Source organism: Pogona vitticeps, chromosome 6, assembly GCF_051106095.1.
Source record: "Pogona vitticeps strain Pit_001003342236 chromosome 6, PviZW2.1, whole genome shotgun sequence".
Lineage (NCBI taxonomy): Eukaryota > Metazoa > Chordata > Lepidosauria > Squamata > Agamidae > Pogona > Pogona vitticeps.
This window is the reverse complement of record NC_135788.1, coordinates 81,963,282-81,982,989: the sequence shown is the minus strand read 5'-3', so window position 1 is coordinate 81,982,989 and position 19,708 is coordinate 81,963,282. Positions and strand designations below refer to the sequence as shown.

General features: G+C 43.3%; 1 protein-coding gene across 4 annotated transcripts in view; it reads left to right on the top strand.

The window, feature by feature from the left end:
- Positions 1-19,708, top strand: part of LOC110071677 (UDP-glucuronosyltransferase 2A2-like) — a 56,039-nt gene that overhangs the window by 13,415 nt on the left and 22,916 nt on the right. Inside the window, exons 4-7 of one of the 4 annotated variants that reach the window (XM_073003981.2) lie at positions 441-528; positions 2,084-2,303; positions 3,399-3,582; positions 6,864-7,476. The exons of 2 other annotated variants lie outside the window; for them this stretch is intronic. In XM_073003981.2, the coding sequence (XP_072860082.2) occupies positions 441-528; positions 2,084-2,303; positions 3,399-3,582; positions 6,864-7,304 (933 nt within the window). In that variant the 3' untranslated portion in view covers positions 7,305-7,476. Of the gene's footprint in view, positions 1-440; positions 529-2,083; positions 2,304-3,398; positions 7,477-19,708 lie in introns of those variants that run through there. One more of the 4 variants, XM_073003982.2, reaches the window with a different exon arrangement.

Here is a 19,708-nt window from a genome sequence, read left to right as displayed (position 1 = left end):
AACTGAAATGAATGGCAATTGAATCTGCTAATTGTGCAACTTCAAATGCATCATGTTCAGTGTTTTTAGTTCTTTTAACCTCTTCCTTCAGTTCTTCCTAATGTTGATAAGGAAGAACATTAGAGCCAAATGGCCAAAGTTGCTCTCAAAATGGTTACTATATTAGCTTGCACATTGATTTATTTATTTGGGTGGAAAGGTAGAATATGATTTAATAAATAAATATGGAGGATAACATTTGGATGCAACCCATTATATATTTAATGATTGAGAAAGAACTTGTCTAAGTACCGACCAATAATGTGGAGATAAATAATCCTGTTAGAACATACAGTTGCAGTTAAAGAGCCTCCAAAAATAAATATGATTGTGAAGTTGAGCAAAATAAATAGGAGGCCTTGTACCTTTAACATTCTTCCCCATGTTTTCTTCTTTTTCAGGTTATTTGGCGGTACAAAGGGAAAAGGCCAGAAAAACTGGGAGCCAATACTAGGGTTTATGACTGGATTCCACAAAATGATCTTCTTGGTGAGAGACATTTTCCTACAGCAAGAAATTAAGTTCACCGATGTTCAAATACGGGAGAAGGAAAAACTGTCAGATTTGCCTAAGTGTAAAAAAAAAAACGCCTTCAATCTGTTCCTCCTGTTGACCTCTTGACTGCCACCAACTTCTGTTTTCATTGGCCTTCCAGGAGTTGTGCTTCCTAGAATCTCTGGGCTGCTGTAGTCATTCTAGATTCAAAGTGTTGGTAATGCAAAAACAAAAAACAAACCACCATTCAGTTTTCAGTGATGAGCCTAGAATTAATACATGTACTAATTCTGTTTCCATTTTTTTGGGGGGGGGGGAGGTATGAACTTGGAATGACCTATGGAAAGTGGAATATAGATAATGAGAGTTTTCTGAAGGAGAAGCAATTTATGAAGTTAGTTATTCTATGAATGTATATTCTGCTGATTTGGTGCAAAGCACGAGTCTAAGCGGTTTCCAACAAGACAGTACGACAAAGCCCCTCCACCCAATACACAAACATTAAGCATCTCTAAGTAAGATAATAGATAAAAAATCCCAAATGATGGTGAAGCAAGGAAAATATACAAAGATTTACTTATGTGGCAATGTACTTGAATACCTCTTGAAACAACCAGTCTCTTGCATCTTCTTAAAAAATCAAAGGGAGGAGACCTGATGTACTTCTACTAGGAGCCCACTCCATAGGGATGGGGCCACTGCTGAGAAGGCACAATTTCTGGTGACAGTCTTTTTGTTCTCTTTGTGTAGTGACTTGGTGAAGCAAAGCCTGTAAAGAAGAAATGGTGCAGGCCAATGTTTTGAGGGAATGATGGTCCAACAAATAACAGTGCCCGAAACCGTAAAAGGCTACTCAAAGGACACCTTAAAAGAACACATATTTGATAAACTGCAGTTTAAACCATTCACTATCTGAATACATTTATTTTATGAAGCTCTTTCTGTGATCATTCAAGATCAACAGTTTACTTTCAGACAACTTTCTAGATCAATCAAGCAAAACCCTTTATTGGCACATACGAAACAGTTGCATATACAAAATAACAAACAGACTGTTAGTTAACTAGATCTACAAATTCATTAAATCTCAGTCTGCTGCTCCTCACTATCTGATTCAAAAAGGCCACCATGTTCTCCACTTTGGCTGACTTTCCTGTTGAGAGGATATAACTCAATGTGTCACAACCCCAGTGCCCCCTCTTCTTTGACACACGTGGGTCTTCTACAGGGATCTGTATAGAATGAACAATACAGAATCATGTGAGAGAGTGACTCCACTCCACCTGGCTCACAGCAGCAACACATCTCGCTGTATGGGATCCCATTGAATCTTCCATACACCAATGCCGATAGAATGATGTTGCATGTAGGAAGGGTCAAGGCCCTGTGTTCCTGGGGGCATTTTAGCAGGTAAAGGTACTGTGCTGGTTGGCCAACTTTAATGGGAAGCTGCAGACTCAACTGTGGATATAACAGTTCACTAGTTATGATAACCTATTTTTAATATAATAAGGAAATAGTAATCATATTTTTCATCATCCGATTTAAGGGCACCCCAAGACCAAAGCCTTTATAACACATGGTGGAACAAATGGGGTTTATGAGGCAATTCACCATGGAATTCCCATGGTTGGGATCCCCATGTTTGCTGACCAGCCTGATAACATTGGCCACATGAAGGCAAAGGGAATGGCTGTTGAGCTGAATATCCACACAATGACGGCGAAAGATTTGGTCGATGCTGTGAATACTGTCATTCACAATGCCACGTAAGTCGATTCCCCATTCCACTCTGGAAGTGCAATATCAAATCTTTTTATTTCATGAGCAAAACATGGCTCAGGACTCTTCACAACTCATTACTTGTGGGAGGAGGCAATGTGTAGCCTGTATAATTAAATTGTACACTGGCCAGAGAGAGCTTTAAGTTCTATGGGGTGGTATATAAACAGCACACTTTGCTGGTTGTTTTTTTTTTGTTTCTCTGTACTGCAGCTAAAACTGTGCTCACGACCTGGGGTTCAATCCCAGGTAGTGGCTCAAGGTTGACTCAGCCTACCTGTTTCCTTGCCACAATCACACCACCACTGTCTATTTCTATTAGATTTCGTGCATTAATTTTTATTTTATCTTTGCTTCAACCTAGCATCCTCTACCTTGAGTCTTGCCCCGGACCTTTAAACTCTATTCGTATTTAGTCCAGCTAATATTCCCCCCAAAAAACTGCAAAGCTTCTTACAATTATGGCTATTACACGGAGCCTTGGGTTTTAATGAAGTTACCATTGAGTCTTTCAGATTTTCACAGCAAAGAAATGAGTGACACAATTAGTTTTCAGCCACATGATGGTGTGTGGCTCTCCAGATGTTGTTGAACTGCAACGGCTTCTCACTACTTGACAGGATGGCTACAGCTGGTGACCACGGGGAGTCCATCATTTGGATGTTTGTGTGCTCCCAGCCATGCTCATGACAATGGCCTTGGGATTTTTCCTAAGTATGACAGTATAGACTATTTGCTTCGAAAATATGGCACTTATTCATATGAAGGCGTGTTGTAGTGTCAAAGGAATATCATGAACAGCCTTCTTCTCTAATGTCATCCTCCAAGCTCCTTGAAGCATTTGGTACATTGGTATGGAAACGTTGTTCAAAGTGGACCAAAAATTGATCTCAATTAACCAGATGTCATGTTAGTATTAAGCTAGTTTGGACAATGATTGAAAAACCACTAAGCAATCTTGCATCTGGGTCACATCCTGTATTTAAGGACTTCTAGGCTGAGATTTAGCATTGCCTACTGTGGAAGCAATTCCTTTCTCTGTTCAATTTGTTTTCATGTCTCTCCCCACCCCATTCCTCCAGATACAAGGAAAATGCAGTTCGAATATCGCAGATCCATCACGACCAACCCATAAAGCCACTGGACCGGGCTGTCTTTTGGATTGAGTTTGTCATGCGCCACAAAAGTGCCAAGCACTTGAGAGTAGCTGCACATGACCTGACGTGGTATCAGTATCACAGCCTGGATGTCATCGCCTTCTTGATAGTCTGTATAGCACTTTTTGTGTTCATTGTTGTAAAATGCTGCACATTTTGCTGTCGAAAATGTGGCAGCATTCGAAAGAAAACTAAAAAAGCATAGTTCTAAACTGGACTCAACAATTTTGTGCCTTTAACAGAAAAGCAGCTTTGTGGAACTGCATTCATACTAAATCATTTAGTAGAATCATTTGTGGAACTGATCATTTGAAGGGGGCCACAGACTGGAAACAATACTTTTCCATACCACCTTATGCCACTAACACAATTCTGATTTGGCCTATATTTCTTTCATATAGTCTTTATGGCCTTGGCCAAAAAAAAAAAGGTAGAAAATGGCTGATTTAGCCACCTCATTGAATATACTGTACAAGAATTGCTACCTTGCACAATCTTCATTTTTATGTATCTGATTTGAGACCCACCAATTTGTAGGTGTCAGTGATGGCTAGCCATTTTATTTTTTATAAAAAATAATTAAATTAATTAGAATAATCCTATAATCAGAGATAGACTGTAGCACAATATCTGTTTAATCAGAAGCTTTGGTAGCCACTATGCATCTTGCAAAATTAAAATTTGTGTAGCTACTCTATGTTTTGATAGAGTAGGAATGTAAGAGATGTTTCCTGAAATCCTCTTCCTTAGCTCAAGTCATAACTAGAATAGGCCTGCTGAATCTGTGGAGACTTGGTGAGTTAACCTCTCCACAAGTTCCATTGATTCAATGAACCTACTATAGTTGCAACAAACTGTGCTCAGGAAGAGGATTTCAGCCAATTGTGCCCCTGTTCACGAAGAGAGAAGATGGTTGATTTTTTGAATCAAGCCTTTCTGCAGACATTCTTAGGGGCTGTTTTTGTCATGCTTTGACAATAAATATAATCACAGATGTGAGTGGCAGTAAGGAGAACTCTGAGTGAGAGCGACCATGTTCTAGAATTCTTGATTTCAAAGGAAACCAAAGCAGAGTGTAGCCACACACATACACTGGATATTTAAAAAGCCATGGCAGGAGATCTTAACAAGAAAAGGAGTCCAGGAAGGGTGGGAGTTTCTTTAAAAAAGAAATTCTATAAGCACAGCTACAAACAATTCCACTGCATTAGGACAGCAAAAGCTGAGATTAGCTAGAGAAACCAAAAGCAATAAAAAGCATTCTTCAGCTATGTGCAAAGTGAAAGACAAAGAAAATAAATAGTGGCACACCTACTCAATGGAGATGAAAAAATGATAACACATGAGAAAGAAAGGGCAGAGGTGCTCAATTCCTATCTTGGCTCTGTCTTTTCCCATAGGACATGCTATGCACCTTCAGACAGATGTGAAGTGCAAGTGGAGGGGACAGGATCACAGCTGGAAACTGATAAACAAATAGTCAAGGAATACCTTACCACCTTGAAACACTTCCACTGTCTGAAACGAATTATAAAAGGATCACTATGCAAACACCTAAAAACAATGCAGAAATAACTGGAAATCAACACGGATTTGTGCAGAACAAATCCTGACAGACTAATCTGATCTTATTTTTTGATCAGGTAACCTCCCTGATAGACAGAGGGAATGCTGTAGACATTGTATATCTTGATTTCAGCAAAGATTTTGACAAAGTGCCCCATGATATCCTGATTAGCAAGCTAACTAGGTTTGGGCTGGATAGATCACGTGTCAGGTGGAAACGCAATTGGCTATGCAGTTGTATTCAGAGAGTGATGATTAATGGCTCGTTCTCCAACTGGGAGCAGGTAACAAGTGGGGTACCCCATGGCTCAGTCCTGGGTACGGGGCTCTTCTTAATAAGGGGGGGTTTCAATGCATTCCCATGGCTTTTTTTGCCCCGGAATGGATTATCGTCGCTATGCGGGACACCACTGTACTAAGACAAGCACATACAAATAATGTACTGTATCTATATTTCTTAAACTGTTTTCCAGGATGGTTTAATAAAAGTAATCAGTTCATGGGCCAGGCTATGCACCTTTCCCCTCCTCCTGATTCCCCCCCTCCCCAATTCACAGCTTACTGTATGCTTGGAAGAAAAAGCCAATTACAAATTCTTCTGCATAATAAAATAGATTGGCAGAAGACAGACGTTTACTGCCTGTAAACACACAAATATACAAGCCTTTGCTTCTTTAACCAACTGAAATTTCATAATGCATTATCTTCTGTATCTTCCTCTTTCACCTCTTTCTTTCTCCCTATCTCTGGGCCTGCATGCATAGCATTTTATTTACATTATCTATAGGCCTTAGCAAGATAAGTATAAAATTTACAAAGGTATAAAACCAGCATATTACAATTAAAGTAACAAATGCTTATACATCAGATACATATAGCATGCCACTGCCAAAATTAGAGAAGTACATCTATAAAAAGTTATGATTTTAAAATCCCATTAGGCCTAATTTTAACAATGTTAACAATTTAGCTGACAGTACTGTCACTTGTTTATGTTGGTCAGCAAGGAGAAAAGATACATAGAAATTGGACAAACAACCTGGCTTCTTAGCTAACAAGGGGTAAATTAGCTCTTTTTGTCTACTCTACCTTCTGGAGCCTGAGATAGGGACACTCAAAGAAGCAGTAAGGGCAAGATGGTCCATCAAGTCCAATGAGGACTATTTTACTGCTCTGAACATGTCAGTTACTGTTACCACCCCATTTACCATGTACTACATATCCAGGAGCATAGAAAGGTAAGACACTGCATCCAGTACCTCAGATCATTTGTACCTCAAAATCCAATAAACAGCTGCAAAAGATTTTATGTATTTTATTAAAAAGAAAAGAACAAAAGAATTACAAAAATAAAAAATAAAAATTACAATATGAAAATCCCAGTCAGTTACTCAAAATGTGCTTCCCAGTAGAAAGGTATTTGAGAAAGGTTCAAGACAATCCTCAAATACAGTTCACATCAGAAAATAAGAAATATCTTTCATCTCTAGTACAGTCTATCATCTGTAATCAACACAATAGTCAGCTTCCTCTCCTTTTCACCCTCCCAGGGTCCTGAGGCATAGAAGGGAACTCCTGAAAGATGCCCAATATAGAGAAGAGATAATGTTTTGAAATGTAGTAAACATAAAAGCATTCACAGTCTTATCTGAAGTATTTCTGATAGAAATAGGAATATCAAATCCTTCTTCCGGTTACTGCTTTGAAATGTTTAGAATGGAATGGCAACAGTGAGTTATCTCGTTTCACTAGCTGAGCTATCTATTGGTCCTTACACAAAGTTAAACACAGGTGAAAGTATTTTTCATACTTAATATTTTTCAGATGCTGAGTTTCTCTATATACGGCTGGTCCATGGCCTCCTTTACAGAATCAACCCATGTCGTATTCTCTCTCTCTCTCTCTCTCTCTCTCTCTCTCTCTCCAAACAAACCTGTTTTACTGGCAATCAGATGTGCAACTACATCACCATCCTTGTACCAAAATTTCTCCTCGACTCTATTGTTTTGGAGTAAAAAGGGAAATGTGGCTGCATGGCATCACATTGAAGGATTTGATGTGAATATACCAGCATTTTGGGATTCTTATTTTGAAAGACTGTTCTGTTATCTAAAAAGTAATAAGACTGTTACGGTCAGCCATAGCATAACCTGTCCGTCACAGCTGGGAGGGAAAATCTCAGCCAATGAGAGGGCAGAGGGTGGTGCAGAGGCAGGAGGAGCTGTGATATATAAGGTGTGTGTGAGGTGTGAGTGGGTCAGATAGGAGATAGAAGATAGATGAGAGTCTGAGCTGCGAGTTAAAGTAATCTTAGCGTCAGTGTGAAAGAGTCTGAGAGCTAGTGCCTGAGAAACAGTAATTGATTATTTCTTTAACAGTGATTTACCATTCCTTTCTTTTTGTATTCAATAAACCAAGTTTTTATTTTTAAAAGTTATACTGGCCTGCTGTATGATTTATTTATTAAGGAATGGTTGGTGGCAGTAAAGAAGAGTGAAGGGTTTTAAAGTGACGTGATGACCTCCCTTTGTGAGTAGAGAGGAAGGCCATCACAATAAATTGGTGCCAGCTGGTGGGATTTGAAGATCCAGTGAAGCCTTGACTGGGAAAGGTGCCCAGAGCAGGGGTCTTTAGTCAGGGGATCTGAAGTGGAGAGCGTGGGTAACTTTCTAGGATCTGGCTCACGGGGAGCAGGTCTAGTAGAGGGGCGCTGAAACTTCAGATTGGGACTGAGACAGGGAATCTCTGTGGTGACCATTTCTGAGTGGAAAGTTGCCCAAAGCAAAGGCTGTGGTGTTTTGGCTAGCTGGTCGTGAGTTAAGGGAAACTCTGAGGGGACAGAGTGGAGGCCAAAGGCAGTGAATCTGAGGGAACTCTGTGTAAACAGCTAAACCTGGGTTAGGGTAGAGCTGTGTGTGTTTAAGATGTGTGCCTGAGGCAGAGAAAGAAAAAACTCTGTTTTGGCGGGAGGCCTAGCTAGGGGCTGAAGCCTGGTAACAGTAGCTAGCTTGCCAGTGCTGGTGGAGCAGCAACTTTATAGCAGACTCACTGACAGGAAAAAAGTGACTTTTAAATTGAGGCCTGATAGTGGATCAGTGGCCTGAATAAAATGAAATGCCCTTGACCAGGGGAAAAATGGCTGAACAAAGGCAAGCTGAAATGGCAGCCGGCTCAGATGAGGAGATTAGTGATGTAGATGAAAGATTTACCTCAGCTCAACAGGGAGAGTCCTCAAGAGAAGATTTAGCAGACCTCAGAAGATTGGAGTTAGTGCAAGCACATGAATACATAATGAAACAGCTAGAATTAGAAAAGATGGATAAGGAGGCTGAGATGGAGGAAAGAAGGAGACAGAGAGAAATTGAGATAGAGAAAGAGAGGATGGCTTTTGAACTCCGGAGATTGGAATTGATGAATCAGAACAATAATAATAATAGAGATTCCAACTCTGATGGGAGTCAGTTATCAAAAGCAGACCTAAAGAAATTCCCAATTTTTAAACAGGGAGATTGTCCAGAGGCATTCTTAACTTTATTTGAAAGAGCGTGTGCAGATTTTTCAGTTAGGGACTCTGAAAAGATGATCATTCTGAGATCCCAACTTAGTGGAAGCCTCGCTGAGATCTACGCAGAAATGCCAATTGAATTGATAAAAGATTATTCTGAATTTAAAAAGTTGGTGTTTGCCAGGTATGGCATCAATGCAGAACATCTGAGGCAAAAATTCAGATCACTAACAAAGAAACCTGATGAGTCTTACAGTTAGGAGCCAATTTGGCTAGGTATTTGGATAAATGGCTGGTACAGGAGAAAGTTCAGACAATTGAGGATCTGAAGAATATTATAGGATTGGAACAGTTTTATTCCCTTTTACATGGTGAATTAAAATACTTGGTCAGAGAAAAAAACCCGGAGAATTTGAAACAAGCAGGGGAAATTGCTGATTTCATTTCCCAGATAAGAAAAACTAGTTATTCTGAGGGAAGAAGTATGAGGAAAACTTGGGAGGACTATAATAGATATCTCAGGGGACAAGTTAAAAACCAGCAGAAGGTAGGCAGCCATTATGTGGGAAAGCCCTCAGGACAGAGCCAAGCCAGAGGTCAGAATTTGGAGGGAAAAGTAAAAGGGGCTGAAAATGAAACGTGTAATGTTAAAATTTGCTTCAGATGCAATGAAAAGGGTCACATTGCGTCCCAATGTCGAAAAGGCAGAGAAAATAAAGAATTTTTACCACAGAAAGTGAATTTAAATAAGCCAAAATCTGTTTATTGTGTCCAGAGGGAACAAATAACTCCACCAAGGGAGGAGTCAGTTGCCATAGCAACACCAGCAGAGCTCTCAACAGCAGCTGACAATAGTGAAGCTGATCTTCCTGTGGCTGAGATCAGGCATTGCCTTTTGATTAGAACAGATCACCAATTATTTGAGACAGCTGGAGATAATATTGGAATTTTAGACAACAACTTTCTGGCGCTGAGAGACTCTTGTTCGCAGGTGACCTTGTGTCATCCGGATATTGTGCCACACAAGTACATAATACCAAATGAAAACATGGCAGTGAAAGGAATAGGACAAGAAACTATTATCTTGCCTGTGGCTGAAGTGCCAGTTCGGTATAGGGGATGGCAGGGTTATTGGCGTGTAGGGATTTCCTCACAACTGCCATCGGCTGTTCTTATTGGGACAGACCTCTCTGAGCATGTTAAGAGAGTTTTAGTTCTAACACGTTCACAACAGGAGCAAACAGAAACTGCTGAAGAAAATGATGACAGTCAGGGTGAACAAGTAACTGAAAATATACAACAAGCTGAGACATTCACACTGGATATACCACAACACAGTAGGTTTTCCCAAGAACAGCAAGCAGATCCCACTTTAAAAAGTTGCTTTGATAAAGTGTCTGGAATACAGTTAACCCCTGAAACGCCTGAAAGATTCCACGTTAAGCAGGGATTACTGTACAGGGAAACATTGGTAAACCTTTCAAAAGGGGGAGATGGGATTCAAAGACAGTTGGTGGTGCCTGTTAAATATCGCCAGATGATATTAGAGAGGGGACATTCTGATACATTTGCTGCACATTTAGGGATCAATAAAACCAAGCAAAGAATAACACCAAACTTCTATTGGCCAGAGATAGGAAAGCAAATTAAAAGTTTCTGCCAGAGCTGCGATATTTGCCAGAGACAGGGTAATAACCGGGACAGAACGAGGGCTAAGTTATGTCCATTACCCGTAATCTCTACACCATTTTGATGTATTGGCGTGGACATTATTGGGCCGTTGCCTAGGGTCACAAAGAGGGGAAACAGATTTATTCTCACTATTGTGGACCATGCCACACGATATCCAGAGGCTATTCCTCTAAGTAACATTGAGACTCAGACAGTGGCTGATGCCCTATTGAGCTATATGAGTCGAATGGGCTTTGCTTCAGAGATTGTGACTGACTTAGGAAGGTCTTTCACTTCAAAACTCATAAAGAGACTATGGCAAATTTGTGGTATCAAACATTTGAGCACTTCCCCATATCATCCGCAGAGTAATGGGTTAACAGAAAAATTCAATAGTACCCTGATGCGCATGATTAGAGCTTATTCAGCTGAAAACCCAAATAACTGGGACCAGAAAATACAATGGCTGTTATATGCATATAGATCAGTACCACAAGACAGTACCTGATTCAGTCCGTTTGAATTGCTGTTTGGGAGGAAAGTAAAAGGTCCACTTGATTTAATTAGACAGAATTGGGAACAAAGTATAGAAGATGATCCTCAGAATGTAGTCTCATATATAGACACCTTAATGAATACCCTGAGAAGAAATTTAGAATTAGCAGCTGAAAACCTACAAGCACAGAAAACCAAACAAAAAGTCTGGTATGACCGTAAGGCTAGGGAACGAAGTTTTAACCCTGGAGATGAGGTGCTAATGCTAAGGCCCATCAAGGGGAACAAATTACAATTGAACTGGGCAGGACCATACAGGATCATTGCTAAAATGAATGACCTTAATTATGTAATAGAGAGGAAGGCCGTCACAAAGACTAAAGATGGAGAAGAGACCAATCATTAGCAAACTGTCTATACATCAATAATCTTTGATAATAGTTGATTAAGAACACTTGGTTCACCAAGCATTAGAATGTACACTGAACCCTTGGCTTAAAGCACTCCCCCTTATCATAAAAGGTAAAGGTAAAGGTTCCCCTTCACATTTAGTCCAGTCGTGTCCAACTCTATGGTGCGGTGCTCATCCCTGTCTCCAAGCCACAGATCCAGCGTTTTTGTCCATAGACAGTTTCCATGGTCATGTGGCCAGCGCAACTAGACATGGAACGCCATTGCCTTCCCACTGTGGTGGTACCTATTTATTTACTCACATTTACATGCTTTTGAATGGCTAGGTTGGCAGGAGCTGGGACAAGCGATGGGAGCTCACTCTGTCACGTGGATTCTATTTTACAACTGCTGGTCTTCCGACCATACAGCACAGAGGCTTCCACAGTTTAACCCGCAGCGCCACCACATCCAGTCACACAGAGGGTTAATTTCTTTAAGTATGATTAGCAAGTAAATCAAAGTATAGTATGTGTGGAAGAGATACATAATCCTGCTTATTTGTGTGAATTTGGGAGCCTGTTGTGGGAGTTCTCCAAAACAGATAAAAATGCATTTCTCTCTGTTAAAGCAAAAAATTTCCAGATCCAAAATAGTACTATTAGAAGTTACAGTGAGGTGCAATAGGCAGATAGGCTGCCAGGTGGCCTTGGATACCTTGCCTATCTTGGTTTTTTTCATTGATCACTTATGTTAGTCACCCCCATTCCCTGAGGAATTTTTGTGTTTTGTTTGTTTTTATTTTCTGTCCACCACTCATAAAAGCCAGCTCCAGGAGCTTCTGAATTCAAGTTTTGATTTCATCCTGTTTTATCCTGAATAGAGTCTTTGGAACATTGAATATGTTTCCTGCTACTTTTCTACAAGCATCCTGGGTAGTTATTCCTAATTAAGGACTATAAGGTCACTGTGACAGACAGGTCAGTAACCACTCCTGTCCATCACAATGGAACCTTGATATATCAACCAATGGTTGAACAGAAGAGGCAGAACTAAGGAAATATAAGAGGAATGGAAGACAGTTAAAGATCAGTTAGGGATATGAGTTAGAGTCAGGGACTGCAGTTAAGGATATCAGTTTGAGAGAAACAGTTTAAGCAGTTAGGACCAATACTGTGTTAGAGAAGAATAGAGAGAGAACAAGATAAGAAATAAATAAATACCTTGATTAACATGATTATACATAAGCAAATATAAATGTTATCAAAGTGTTACCATCCAATTTTAGGTTTCAATTCTCCGGCAGGAAAAACAGATAAAAGACAGTGCATATTCAGTCTATCTAAGCCAGTTTATTAAATATAGAACTGGACCCCGTCCTAAAGGCAGATTGGAGGTCCTCATCATACATTGGTAAAGCATTTTATAAGCTTCTTACAAAGGACAACAAAGCACAGCATCCCCTCATTGGCCTCCTGAACCCCATGTGGTAGATGTGAGAAAAAATATCCAAATTGCATCCCAGGGTTAGGTGAAGGTATAGGTTCCCCTTGACAATTTTTGTCCAGTCGTGTTCGACTCTAGGGGACGGTGCTCATCCCCGTTTCCAAGCCATAGAGCCAGCGTTTGTCCAAAGACAATCTTCCGTGGTCACATGGCCAGTGCGACTTAGACACAGAACACGGTTACCTTCCCACCGAAGTGGTCCCTATTTATCTACTTGCATTTGCATGCTTTCGAACCGCTAGGTTGGCGGGAGCTGGGACAAGCGACGGGAGCTCACTCCGTCACATGGATTCGATCTTACGACTGCTTGGTCTTCTGACCCTGCAGCACAGGCTTCTGCGGTTTAGCCCGCAGCACCACCACGTCCCTTCGCAGCGCCACCACATCCCAGGGTTAGTGGCTGCCAAGTTTGTGAATGTGTGAACCATTGTGTATTTTGAAACATGTTACAGTCGCCGCCTGAAGTGCTGTGAATGTTATTCTGAGTTGGCCTTGGGAATGTTTCTGTGAGCGCCAAACGGGAAGAGACAGTTACTTTGAGATGAAATGAGGATACAAAAATGCATTGACTATACAAAATGCGTATAAGGTACAGATACAAAAAATGCACATAGAATATTGTGAGGGTCCGCTATTCTTCACCTCCCCCGTCCCAAATAAAGCCGTAGACGCATTTGAACAAAACAATTTGTCTTCTTTATTTAACTGGGGTAAAGGAATAGAAATGTCAATCAGGTTGGGGATGAACTTCTCCTGTTGAAGTAACGGTTCATACAGGGGCACCCAATCTTCGTCAAACGGGTTACAGGACTTCAACGCCCATGGACCGGCCTGAACCTGTGAGGGTTCTACGGGTTCGAAGTCTTCTCGCTCCATCGTTAGTAACGGGGTCGTCTCCTCGAGCCCTGTATATACCCAGGGTAAGGTGGTTGCTGACCCGGGGTGCTCCCAGGGTCCGGGCAGTACCCCAGCCTCCTCAGCTCCTCCAGATGCCATCGGGTCTTCTCCTCTCTCTCTCTCTCTCTACCCTTTTCCTCTCCTCCACTAACTTTCGGCGCCACTCACGGGTCTCTCTTTCTCCCCAGTAAGAAGGACGGACCCGGGCCTCATTCCTCCTTCTCTCCTCTGCTTCCTGCTTAGTCAGGCACACCTGTTCCCACTTGCCCGACCAGGGGTCTTGGATGGATACCCATTCCCATCCACCTTCTTCCCCTGCTCGTCGGTGACTGACCTCCCCCGCAGCTCCCTCCTCAGGATCCTTAGCCCCCTTTCCCGCCCAGACCAGAGGAGTCTGGGTAGCTATGCTTAACCCCTTCATGCCCCATTCTAAATCAATGGTATCCACTGCCTGGTGTAGCATCCGGGGTGGAAATGGCTTGGGTGCGGTCTGGGTGCCCACGGAGGCTCTAGGGCGAGACGGCACTCCCAACATCACCTCATGACCCGGGGAACGGGTGTCACACATCCCCCCTCCAAGAGTGCCGTCCGCTCTTCCTCGCTGCGCGCCCACGGACCCTGCTGAGAAAAATAGTCGACATTAGTATGCTCTTTGCCTTTTCTATATCTTACTTGAAAAGAGAACGGTTGTAAAGCTAAATACCACCGAGTTAATCGTGGGTTGGTCTCTTTCATTCGCTCCAACCACTGTAACGGGGCATGATCGGTGACCAAGTCAAAGGGAGCTCCTAGTAAGTAATATTTAAGACTATGGGTAGCCCACTTGATGGCTAAAGCTTCTCTCTCGATGATAGCATATCTTTGTTCTCGGGGCGACAGCTTACGACTCAAATACAACACCGGGTATTCCACCCCTTCTTTAACCTGTGATAAGACTTCCCCTATACCCCGATCTGATGCATCAGTAAAAAGGGTAAAGGGTATATCAAAATCAGGTGCAAACCTAATTGGTAATTCACAAATGATTTCTTTTAACGTTTCGAACGCTTTCTCTTGGGAAGGACCCCATATTACTTTCACCGGGGCTTTTCTCCTTGTTAAATCAGTTAGTGGAGCAGCTATGGAAGCAAAGTTCGGCACAAACTGGCGGTAATAACCTACCAGACCCAAAAATTGCTGAACTTCCTTCTTTGTCCTGGGTTGGTACCACTTAGATATTTTGGTCACTTTCTCCTCCTGGGGTTGGCTTTCTCCTTGCCCGACTTTGTAAGCCAGGTAATCTACTTTGGGCAGCCCTATTTTGCACTTCTTAGGATTAACAGTCAAACCTGCTTCGTGTAGCCTCTCCAGCACCCTCCTAAGGTGGGCTAGATGTTCTTCCCAAGAGCTGCTAAAAATTATAATGTCGTCAATATATGCGGCTGCACAATCTTGTAGGGGTTCCAACACCTGGTCCATTAATCGTTGGAACGTAGCAGCTGCCCCATGCAGCCCAAACGGCATCTTTTTGAACTGAAATAAACCCTTAGGGGTACAGAATGCAGTTTTCTCCTTATCTTGGGGCCTTAACGGGATCTGCCAATATCCCTTTGTTAAATCGATTGAACTGAGATATTTAGCCCCCCCTAGCTTATCTAACAAGTCCCCTACCTTGGGCATAGGGTAAGCATCGAACCTTGATATGGCATTAACCTTTCTGAAGTCTATACAGAACCTGAGCGACCCATCAGGTTTTGGAACCATTACTGGGAAGCTTCTCCAAGGCCCATTGGATGGTTCTATGACCCCCAGTTTAAGCATTTCCTCAACCTCTTGGTTAATAACCCCAGTTATATGTCGAGGCCAAGACCTTCCACTAACCCTTACAATGTTACCAGGGGGTGTTTCTATACTGTGTTCCACCAACTGGGTACACCCAGGTATTGGAGAGAATACTTGGGGAAAGTCTTCCTTCAACTGCCCTGCTTGTTGTTTTTGTTCCTCTGACAAGAGGTCTCCTACCACTATGTCTCCTCCCGAGGTCAAGTCTTCCCTTTCGGGACCCAACTCGTCATCGACCTCAGTCCCGAACAACACTTCTCTAGCTATCCATTCTTTTAACAAATTTACGTGGAACACTTGGGTCTTCTTTTTCCTATCAGGGGTCTCTATTTCATAATCTACCTCATTTATTTTTCTTAGTACTTTGTAAGGCCCATGCCACTTAGCCAAGAATTTGGAAGCATCTGTGGGTAATAGCACTAATACTTTTTGTTGAGGTTCAAAACTCCTCGGGCGAACCTTTTTATTATAGTAGCCCCTTTGTCTAGTCTGCGTTTGTCCCAGATTCTCTTTAGCCACCTCCCACGCCAATTGTAAACTATTCCTCATCTCAACTATCTGTTGGAGCGCACCCTTGGAATGATCTTCCCCTTCTTCCCATTTTTCTCTTATTAAATCTAGTACCCCCCTGGGTCTTCGGCCGTACAACAATTCAAAGGGGGAGAAACCTGTGGATGCTTGAGGGGCCTCCCTAACCGCAAACATCAACAGGGCAAGGAAGGTATGCCACATCTTGGGTTTTTCCATTGACAGCTTCCGGAGCATACCCTTCAAAGTCCGGTTAAACCTTTCAACTAGCCCATTGGCTTGAGGATGATAAACAGAGGTTCTCAAAGGTTTAACCCCTAACAGGTTCCACATCTGCTTGAAGGTCAGACTCATAAAATTAGAGCCCTGATCCGTTAAAACCTCTTTTGGAAAGCCCACTCGGGAGAACATCTCTAATAATTCTTTGGCCAATACTTTAGCTGTGGTGGACCTCAGGGCCACTGCCTCGGGGTACCGAGTAGCATAATCGATGATCACCAGTACATACTGATGCCCCCCCGCTGATTTGGTCAGTGGTCCTACAATGTCTAAAGCGATTCTGTCGAATGGCCTATCTACCAGAGGCATAGGTATGAGCTCTGCCCCCGGCCCTGACTTAGGTTGAGTCATCTGGCACTTAGCACAGGACCGACAGAACTCTTCCACGTCGTGGGCCATCCTGGGCCACCAGAACCGCTGTTTTACTCTATCCAAAGTCTTTTGTGTGGCTAGATGTCCTGCCACTGGTAAATCATGAGCCCAATGCATTACCCAGAACTGCAGGCCCTCTGGGATTACCAGCTGGGATTCTTCTTCGTTGAACGCCTTGTTTACGTGATACAGCAAGCCTCCCCTCAATTCAAATCCTTGCTCCCCTTCTGGGATAGTCCCTTCTGCCAGCGCTTGCTGTAAACAGCTGTTAAGTCCTGCATCATCTTGTTGGAGGCTTCGTATCTGATCTCTAGACAGATTCATAACTGCTAACTCCCTGGCCTTTGTTTCTTCTTGGGCCCAGCCTATTTCCCCGGGCTCCTTAGCTAAATTGCTCAGTCCAGGCCAGTCTCTCCCTAGCAGCATTTCACGGGTCATACCGGGAACTATCCCTACTTCCATGTCTCTTTTAAGGCCGTCTACCTCGACCTCAGCCATGGTAGTCACATATTCTTTCACATCCCCATGAATGCAACGGATCACAGTAATCTCAGGTAAACGTTCTCCCTCTAGCTCTTTTACCAGCGTTTTGCTGCATCTGGTATCCACTAAAGCCTTCTTAGATTGTCCATTAACTCTCGCCTCCACTACCCAACCCGGGTGATTCTCCTCACCCACCTTGGTCATCCCGGTACAAGCCTCCGCCCACGCACACTCAGTAACGGGGCAATACTTCCGGATGTGGCTGAACTGGCTGCAGCCGAAGCAAGCGGTCATCTTCTCCTTCCCCAGGTTCCAGGTCGCCGCTTGTTTGGAGGCCGCTGGGTCGTTCGTCACTGTTGGCCTAGGTACCTGCGTTCCTACCGGGTTCGCATACTCAATTCGGTCGGGTCTGTTCTTTTTGGTCCCCGCCTGCGTTGTTCCGCGAAAGTCCGCTTGCTTGCTCGTCTCCGCCATTTTCTCCCTCTGCTTAGCTCCTTCTCCTTGTGGCGCACTTCTAATTTGCCATGTGTCCTCAGCTTCTAGGTAGTCTTCCAGCAGCGTCACAGCACCCTCTAGGCTGGAGGGTTTGTTCTTGATGACCCAATTCTGGGCTCCGCTGTTTAACGTCGATATTAACTGCTCCATAATCACAATTTCTAAGACTTGTTCCGCTGTCTTCCCCTTTGGTTGTATCCACCTCGTGGCGTTGACCCTTAGCTTTTGCGCTAATGTCCTGGGGTGCAACCCGGGTTTCAACTTTAATCCTCGAAATTTCCTCCGGTATGCCTCCTCGTTTAAGTTGAGGGTGTTCAAAATGGCCGTCCGTACCACGTCGTAATCTCCTGCGTCTTCTGGGTCTAGGATATTGTCACATACAGCACTGATGGTACCTGTCTGTCATGGGTTTGGAGGGAAAGTTCCATCCTATGGGGAGTGGAAGGCGGGACATCAGGGGGGAGGAGCTGTACTGTGTATATATTTGGAGCTTGTGTGGAGAGTTAGGAGTTGGAGTCTGTGTGTCAGACTGAGTACAACTGTGTGTCAGTTAGTACATACCTGATAGGTTCAGGTTTCTTTCTAGGTAGCCAGAACTGATAGGTTCAGGGTCTGTGCGTTACCTTAAAGGGTTCTGTGGGAACCAAGCTGTTGTATGTGTGTGATTGGGGTTATGCCACGTTACATTATCCTATTTACCTGATTCTTTTATGTACCCTGTTTGTTATTTCAATAAACCTTGTTCTTTTGTTTAGTAAAATCCATTCCTGGTCTGTGTGACTCCTTACAGGGAATGGTTGGTGGCAGCATAACTACATGGTGGCGTACTCAAGTAGGTCTGGGGTTGCCACATTGATTGGTGTCCAGCGTGTGGGATACGACTGGTCCAGTTGTCCAGTGGTCCAGCAAAGCCTTGGCAAGTGTGCCCAGAGCAAGGGGGGTCTAGTCAGGGACAATCTGAGGGCGCGTAGGTAATCTTCTAGGCTTACCTCATGGGGAGGTAGGCTAGTGGAAGAACGTGCAAACTCAGATTGGGGGGGGACTAGATTAGGGAGCTCTGAGGCAACCTGTTTTGGCGGGAAAGGGCTGAGGCAAAGCTGCGTGAAGTAACAGGGATCTAGCCTGTCTGCTGAGAGGCCTAGCAGAGGGGGTGGATTCTACCTGGCAACAGTTGCAAGTTGGTGCTGAAGGAACAGCAGCAGTCTATAGAAGGCTGTTTCTGAGGCAAAAGAAAAAAAGTCGTCGTTTTATTTTGAGGCTTGACTTTTGAAGGCAGCCTGGTCTGGGGGGATTATGCCCTTGACTCGAAGCCAGATGGCAGAAATGGGGGAAGTGAGAGAACCACAGGGAGACCAAGGTTCTGAGGAGGAATTTGGCTCAGTGCAGGATGAGAGCACAGGAGAACTGACCTCAGAACTCAGAAAAATGCTCCTAGCCCAACAGCATGAACTGAGGGTGAGGGAAATGGAGGAAAGATTAGAGAGAGAAAGAATGGAGGAAAGGGAAAGAGAGAAACAGAGACAATTTGAAATAGAGAGAGTGAGAATGGAAAAAGAAGAAAGATTGGAGAGAGAGAGAATGGCGTTTGAGTTAAGAAAATTGGAACTGATGAATCAGAACAATAATAACAATAGAGATTCTGAGGTGGGCCAATTGTCTAAAACTGACTTGAAGAAATTCCCTGTGTACCACAAGGGAGATTGCCCTGAGGTGTTCTTTTCCCTTGTGGAAAGAGCGTTTGTGGACTTCTCAGTAAGGGAAACTGAGAAGATGACCATTATGCGATCTTTAATCAGTGGCAGCCTGGCAGAAGTCTATGCAGAGATGCCAGTGGAACTGCTGAAAGACTTCGCTGAGTTTAAAAAACTGGTGTTTGCCCGACATGGGATAAATGCGGAACAGCTGAGGCAAAGATTCAGGTCACTCACAAAAAAACCAGAGCAGACTTTTACCCAAGTGGGGGCCCAACTGGTGAGGTTGCTAGAGAAATGGCTGTCTCAGGAGGGGACAGAGACCTTCCAGCAGCTCAAAGACCTGATAGCCCTGGAACAGTTTTATTCAGTCCTGCATGGGGAACTAAAGTTCCATGTGAGGGAGAGGAAACCTAAATCGGTGACAGAAGCGGCAGAGATCGCAGATTTCATTTACCAAATAAGGAAGCCCTTAGGTGCTGAGGGGAAAACTGTGGGTAAGCCCAAAGAAACCTACAGCAGGTACTCTCAGGGAC